This window comes from Crinia signifera, chromosome 4, assembly GCF_055691185.1.
Source record: "Crinia signifera chromosome 4, ASM5569118v1, whole genome shotgun sequence".
Classification (NCBI taxonomy): domain Eukaryota; kingdom Metazoa; phylum Chordata; class Amphibia; order Anura; family Myobatrachidae; genus Crinia; species Crinia signifera.
In genome coordinates, this window is record NC_139220.1 from 109,662,552 (window position 1) to 109,670,307 (window position 7,756).

Sequence of the window (7,756 nt, forward strand, 5' to 3'; positions counted from 1 at the left end):
TTAAAAGGCCGTCATTCCATAGGAGGCAGCCGTCATTCCGCGTCAGGTGACATGTTTACGAGAGTAGGGGTGTAGGCGGGCATATTTGGAAAAGGATGAGCGCGTGCGCTATGGGGATCACTGTAACATCGGGGTCTTAATATCACATAATGGAGCTGTTTTAATGCTATTTTGGCTTCAGGATGGCGAATTAAAAGGCCGTCATTCCATAGGAGGCAGCCGTCATTCCACGTCATTCTGCATGTAAAATATGTGTAATGGTCTTAGCAAGAAGTATACCAAAAATATAGTTGATATGTGCAATAATTTCGGAAATATTAATATAAAAGTCATTTTCTCCCATTATAGTCAATTGGCATTCCTTATCTGCAGACAACACTGTCATTCCACTGTCATTCCACTGTCATTCCACTGTCATTCCTTTTAGTACATCCCGCTGCTGGCTGCGATTAGTGTATGGGTTTTATTTATATTTTGCCAGGATCGCTGCTTTATTATTGTACTGTCCCTTTAAAAATGCAGGAAGGAAGTGACTTCCCCCAGATGGGTGTGTCTCGTGTTAGCTGTCTCTCTTCTCAACTGCAGTCAATGTGAGTGAGGACAGGCTGGGTGAGCACTGCAGCAGCTGCCATGGGTTACACTGAGGTGAAGGTGCATGGCTACCAGGAGTACTGCAGGGAGCTGGACAGGCACAAGGGACAGATGATATTTTCTTTGTTCTGTGGCGATAAGGACGAAAAGGGAGAGAGCTGGTGCCCAGACTGCGTTAAAGGTGCTGTATACCCTGTAAGTGCCAGCAGCCTCTTGCTGTGTTGGTACTCCCAGTATTTAACCATATGTAAGTGATGATATTTATCAGTACTATGGGGGCTGGGGGAGACTAATGCGGGGTACACACCAGGACGACCCGCTCACGATGCACATCGTGAGCGGGTCGTCAGTGTCTCGTCCGACCCGCTCACGATGACGCGGGGGGGGCACGACCCGCTCACGATGTGCACCGTGAGCGGGTCCGATCCGATGGCGACCCGCACCCGGCTGTATGGTCGTCATTGAGATCCTACCTGCAGCAGGTAGGATCTCAATAACGACCGACCGACCCGCGGGGACGCGCATCGGATCGGTATCGGGCCACACCAGGTCAGAAAAGGGCCCAATCAGCACACAATCTACATCCAATTGATCGGAATTGGATCTAGATTGTGGGGATCGGGCCCTAGTCGTCCTGGTGTGTACCCAGCATAACCCCAAATAGGCTCCTACAATATACCCAGGTATGGTATGAGTAAGGATTACCCATGTCTTCCAGTCACCCTGAGTACACCATTGTTAAGGGGACTAAGTAAAGGGTATGGGTGAAAACCGGACCAGGACAGGTGTCCTGTCCGGGGGGCTGGCTGTCACACCTGTCACCAGGTAGAAGAGGAGGGGGAGAATAAAGCCTCCCTGTATGGTCTGGGCATGTAGCAAAAACCGGACGGTCCGGACCGCAGGCTGGTTTCACACACTCCGGCTCCTGCCGGACGGTGAAATCCCGCACGGCCCTGGAGCCGTGCCGCACACATTAGTTGTGAATGGACACTATTGTATCCATTCACACGGGACGGCCACGGCCCAGCCGCACGGCTGCAGCCGGATCCCGCCACTGGAAGGGACGGCTGCCGGGCTGTGGCCATCCCCTCCATGATAATCTACTGTGTGCGGCACGGCTCCCTGGCCGTGCAGGATTTCACCTGCCGGCAGGAGCCGGAGTGTGTGAAACCAGCCACACGGGGAGGCTGTAATCTCCCCTTCCCCACGTCCCTGGTGATAGCTATCACAGGGACCCCCCCGGACAAGACACCCCCTGGACAGGACACCCCCCGGACCGGACCCTACAAGCTCCGGACTGCAGATTTTGATGTCCTGTCCGGAGTGTGGTCCGGGTCCGGTTTTTACATAGTCCCGGTTTTGCCTATTGGTTATAGGCAAAACCCCGCTATCTATTAGGATAGACTGTACTAAATTCAAAATATGATTACATTTTAGTTACAATAATATTTTGAAGCATCAGATGACAGAAACTAGCCACTTTCTAATATTATTGTTATGAGAGCATTGGACTAAGTGTCAGTTTGAGGCAGTCATCACCCTCATTTTGCCTCCCAAGCGGCATCACAATCACTGACCATCTGGTGCTGTATTGTGACGGACGCCACAGACCCGTACTGCATACGCAAAGAACTGAATTAGTCCCACTTTCCATAAAAAGTTGCAGAATGCCCCATGTCAGTGGTATCGCTTGTGTTGAAGCCTTGAACATTTTTTTTTTGGGGGGGGGGGGGGGGGGATTTATAGACCCAGTACCATCCTATATAGCATTGAATAGTTGAGCATAGAATTGAAGCTACAAACTGTGCAGAGATTCTTATGTTTGGTTCTTGAAGAATGTGTCAAAGTTCCTTTAGTTAGACAAGCGCACATCTGATTAATCATTGAATGAAGGTAATTGCTGATATTCCTCAACCCTTAACACATAACTACATAGAAATAGATTAATAGGGGACCATTATATTAGCGTCTTGGCCGCAGTGTGGTGGGTCATTTGGTTGACCAAATTAAGGTTGAACACTGAAGGTAGTGAGGAACCGTGCCCAAAGCATGGCGAGCGCACGCGGTGCTACGTTTCAGTGTCCATGTCGACATTGCAGTAAATAAAATTTAAAAAACCATGTTGACCTAATGCTTGTTTCGAACTTCATGCATGTCAACCTATGTCGATCTAATGCTTGTTGGTGTCTATCCAATGATCCATACCCCATGAAATACCGCCTGTCAGCTAAAAAAGTGAAAAACCCATATCTACCTTTTTGACTGTCTGCCTTCTCCATGTCAACATAATGCTTGTGTTGACCTTTTGACCCTGTTGACCTTTTTCATGTGTCAATCTAAGGCCTATCGAGTGGTCGACCCAATGTATGTTGACCTAATAACCATATATTATGTAATGCTTTGGAAAGGCACAGCATCAGTGGGATACGGTCATTTATGTCTACAGCATGTTGGTCGACATGGGTCTAGGTCGACAGTGTCTAGGTCGACGAGGTTTTCATTTGCTTTTTGAGCCGACATGTGCCGACAGGCAATATTTCATGCCCTACCATTCACTAGGGTGAGGTGGGAGAAGAAAATAGTGCCCAAAGCATAGTGAGGGGATGCGGTGCACTGGGAACTGTCTGTGTCGACATTCGGGTAAAAAAAAAACAGTGGAAAACCCCATGTCCACCTTTTGACTGTCGACCAACATGCTGTTGACCAAACAATCCCAACCCACATGGGCCACATCATCCCTTAAAACAACTCGGGTAAAGAAAGTGATGTCCTGGGACGATCAGCCAAGGTGAAGGGGGCCAACAAAATGGAAGTTGTCTCTACATTTTAAGCCTTATTTCTTTTAAAATGCCGTTTGGGTTTAATGCAAGATAACAAGGCATGTTTCCTCTTCTATCTATTTACAAGTCTTTCCCTTTGATCCTTGATCTTTATATTGACACATAACTTCCATTGAAGAAATAAACATAACCTACAGGCCTGATTCAGATATGTATGCATCCGTTTTTCTTGTAGGTGAGCCAATATTGGCAGACTGCGCATATCTTGCAATGGTCTTGCGATAGTGGTCGCACTGAGGCTTTATTTGCAAAGCTATAAACATACAGGCCAATACAATTCCAGGGGCATGTAACATGTGCATATTGTGATACAGCTGGTCGGTACAGGAATGCGGCTGTGAGTGTATTTATATGCTTTTCTGAATCAAGTCCTTGCTTAGATCATGGCATTTAATACAAAATAACTCCCCTAACCCTTGTACTTAGGAAGCTCCTGCTAAAGAACAGGGATATGGATATATATATATATATATCAAAGTCCTGGTTCGTGACTAATCTCATCAAATGATGCATCATACCTTCTGTTTGGTCCTGAACCCCAGTTGGTTCGGTATCCAGGCTTTAAATCGGTTATTTTGTAAAAGAAAGTGATGGCTAACCTTGACACTCCAGCTGTTGTTGAACTACACATCCCAGCATCCGTTTTAGCATGTCGAAATAGTAAAACTATAGCAGGGCATGCTGGGATGTTTAGTTCAACAACAGCGGGAGTGTCAAGGTTAGACATCACTGCTTTAGATAGATAGACAATCACTAGGTCGTCAGGGTCAACAAGTCGAAATGGGAACACCCAGCTTTTCATGGGCGTTCCCATGAGAATGGGGGGGCAGCTGACATCACCGGATGTCAGTTGCCTGCCCATTTCCTTCCCAGCGTGCACACATATGTAAGGTTGCTCAGAGATACCTTACATATGTCGGCACCTTCCACATCTTTTGATGGTCAGTGATTCCATTAACATCCGTTCACAAGGCCTGCGTACAAATTGCCCTAGCGAATGGGTGGCGGCAGCCAACCATTCGCAAGGCGGGTCTGGTGGACTTGCAAGGCTGTGAATTTGCAGCCTTGCGAATCAATCAGAATAACTCCCTATGTTTGAAAAATATCAGGCACGATCTGACTGGTTGTTTATCACTGATAAACTGATTGGCTGGCTGTTTATCACTTGTTGAAGCTTGATACATCTGGCCCTCAGTGTTTAACAGCTGTGTACAAATACATCTATCCCCAATTCCAGCCAAATAGCCCTGTCTGACTCGCAAGCTGTACAACTAAGCCGCAGTATGCCTCACGCAAAACACTCATCACTAATGTTACAAAAGTATGATGTACTGGTTCAATTGATACTGGCATTGGCATTACATGCAGTCACTAGGTGTGATTCAGGTGCTGAAATTGGGTAAAAGGGCAAAAGACTGAGGGCCGATACATGTGATGCACGCCACGATATGTAATGCATATGTAGAAACCTCATTCAGATGTGAAGCTCATGATGTTCTTAGAATTAAGCTTTGTCATGTACTGTATACTAGCCTGGCACTTTATATTCAGCTGACTGATTTAAATCTTTTGTCATCAAAGACCTTATATTGAAATGTATATTTTCTTTTTTAGCTGAGCCAGTAATCCGTGGGCAGCTGGCCCATCTTCCTGAGGGGGCAGTCTTTATATACTGCCTTGTTGGAGAGAGAGCAGCGTAAGTTGTTTTTTGTAGATTTTCTGCCCAGCTACTGTAGTTGTGTATGTATCAGAAGGAGCTGGGAGCACATTACTGTGGGCAGCGCTATAGCTAACGGTGGTGGTTATGGGGCTGCCCACTATGAAAGAAGACAGCAGTGCGATGTGGCCCTGCAGGTGCCAGTACTACCCTAGTTAATGTTAATGCTAGTTGGGGTTGGTACTTAAGACTGCTAGTGAAAATTTATACTTCTGGCTACATGTTGTAACTAACTTGCAGCGTTCATCGGTAGTATCTCATTAGTTATTCCATGATTTGTTTCCTGCAGGTGGAAGGACCCAAACAATGACTTCAGAAAAAACTTTAAACTAACTGGTGTTCCCACTCTAACTAAAGTTGGAACGGTAAGCTTCCTCTGTCTCTCTATAATATGTGTACTATCCAGGGGTCATAATGTGCAGGAATAATAGAAAGTGACCAGAGGTACACCACTACCTCTGTCCTAAAATACCTGAAAATGAAATGGGTTACTGCTTAGGCCAACTACACATCAGAACAAAGTGGCAAATGGGATCCTACCTGGACAAGTGCATACATATTTGTCAATGCAGGGTGGCAACGCAGGATGCATTGCCTCACTAGAGATGTTGTATGGATGACCATGCAGCAGGGCCAATCAGGAGACATTGCTAATGGCCACGGCACATGCAAATCAGGAGTACACACTAAGCTGTCCAGACCATATGTTACGATTTGTCTGGAAACTACATATTGGGCAGAGATCACTGTAGTATGTACCTGGTCTTTATATCAACTTCTGTATCTTTTTTTTTTTTTTTTTTAGAGTAATGTGCAATGGAAAATGTTGGCACTATATAAGTAACTGTCAATAATAATAATAATGTTACTGCCTAGTCCTAATCTTAAGTGCTGTGTCCTTTTGGAAACTTGTTAGTACTGCTCATATACTGAGTAAAAAATAAAATCTTTCAAAGGTCTAAAATTGTGCTCTACCTGTTTGGGTTTTGAGTAGACGCACAAGGACAGCAGTTAAAGTTTTTTTAGATACCACTTAATAATGTAGTGTACTCAGTTACAAGGAGTATGGGAAACATTGTGGCTACCTCATAATACCATTTAAAAGAGGAACATAACACAAATTGGGCTATATGCTGCCTGACCCATGCTCCATGAAGAGGTTGCTGTTTTTGTTCCAGATGTAGTAGCCTCGGCGGCCGTGCTGAATGCCAGCTGAACTTTTCTTTTTAAAGGGGCGGCCATTAACAAAGCAAAATCATGCCTTGAAAATTGTTTTTTTTCGGGGGGTTGGAGTAGGGTGGTACAGGTATTTTGATGTTCTCATCAACACCATCAAGGATACGTACATATCTGAATCAGGCAAGCAGTGCTTGTAGTGACACAAGGCTCACAGAAATAAAGGGACTTTTAATAAATTATACAAAAATCCACCTAGTGGCCAAAAGGTCCTGTAGAACAGAATGATTGCTTGTAATAATAAACCTCTTGAGCATTTTTCTGGTGTGCGGAAGAATTGTTTTCATTCTACAGAAATTGTGTTTTTGTTTTTTAATTACATTTCACTAAAGTCTTGTATAGTCAGAGCGAGCACCCAAGGACAATTTTATTTAGGACGCTGCTTTTTCCTACTAGTAATTTACAGGTGGCGAACGCCACTTTATCTTGTGTTCTGCTGTAACGCTATCACAGACTCTGTCATCTGAAATCACGGTTTTATCTTCCAGCCACAGAAGCTGACTGAGGAGGAATGCCTTAAACCTGACCTGATCCAGATGTTGTTTTCAGATGAATAAGCATAACAAGCTCCTGTTGTAAGGACGCAGTGTATACAATGATTAGCCAATTACTTGTTTGCCTGTTGGAAGGAAAGGAAACTCCACTAGAACCCCCTAAAGATCGTATTTTGTATTTTTAATTGGAATAAATCTAATATTTGCAGAATAAATGTTTGTTTTACTTAGATCCTGGAAATGTTTAAATCTGCAGGTGCTTCTGTGAATCCCTGATGTAGGAGCAATCTACAACTTGCTAAATGTGTAACCGTAGCACCCATATGTTACACAGCACATTACAGAAAATAATCCGGTATACACATCAGTCTCTGTCCACATAGGGTACCACACACCAGGCAAACTAGGGTTAATTTCAACACACACACACACACACACGAATAACGTATCATCTGTGCAAAAATGGCAGCCGATCTAGGCGTAATGTTACAACTCATGCAGAGATTGGAGGTAGGAGCAGATGGGGTCTGGGGGTGGGATGGGGAGTTTAGTGGGCTAAAAATGGTCACCGCTAAATACATTGGGGAATCCGTCATTTTGATGGTCTTTTAACTCATTTCTAAAAAAAAGGGAGTTATACGGTGGTAAATTAGCTTTATATTCTATGGATGCAACAGCAGAGTGTAGTTATAATCTCAACGTATTTATTGTTGACCTGCAGAACTTTAAAAGGGTACAGAACAAGCTGAAGATGATGTTGGAGCGTTAGTACGGTGAAACATCAAGCTGTTCACCTACAGAGAAGGATAACAGCTTGATTGGGAACGATATTGGAGGACCTAAAAATGGTCTTACACAAAAAAATATCTGAAAGGGAA

At 44.5% G+C, this 7,756-nt stretch overlaps 1 protein-coding gene across 1 annotated transcript; it reads left to right on the forward strand.

The window, feature by feature from the left end:
* Positions 1–460: 460 nt before the first annotated feature.
* TXNDC17 (thioredoxin domain containing 17) lies at positions 461–7,093 on the forward strand. Its single transcript, XM_083179644.1, has 4 exons — positions 461–772; positions 5,046–5,127; positions 5,438–5,513; positions 6,873–7,093. Exons 1-4 carry the CDS (start codon positions 631–633, stop codon positions 6,939–6,941), a joined length of 369 nt encoding a protein of 122 aa, XP_083035770.1. The 5' UTR covers positions 461–630; the 3' UTR covers positions 6,942–7,093.
* The last annotated feature ends 663 nt before the right edge of the window (positions 7,094–7,756 follow it).

What these genes read in the sequence shown, in the direction of transcription:
- TXNDC17 (XM_083179644.1), top strand. Translation starts at nt 631, where the DNA reads ATGGGTTACACTGAGGTGAAGGTGCATGGCTACCAGGAGTACTGCAGG. An exon ending in GTGCCCAGACTGCGTTAAAG is followed by an intron (nt 773 to 5,045) that starts GTGCTGTATACC and finishes TTTCTTTTTTAG; the next exon opens with CTGAGCCAGTAATCCGTGGG. An exon ending in CTCTAACTAAAGTTGGAACG is followed by an intron (nt 5,514 to 6,872) that starts GTAAGCTTCCTC and finishes TTTATCTTCCAG; the next exon opens with CCACAGAAGCTGACTGAGGA.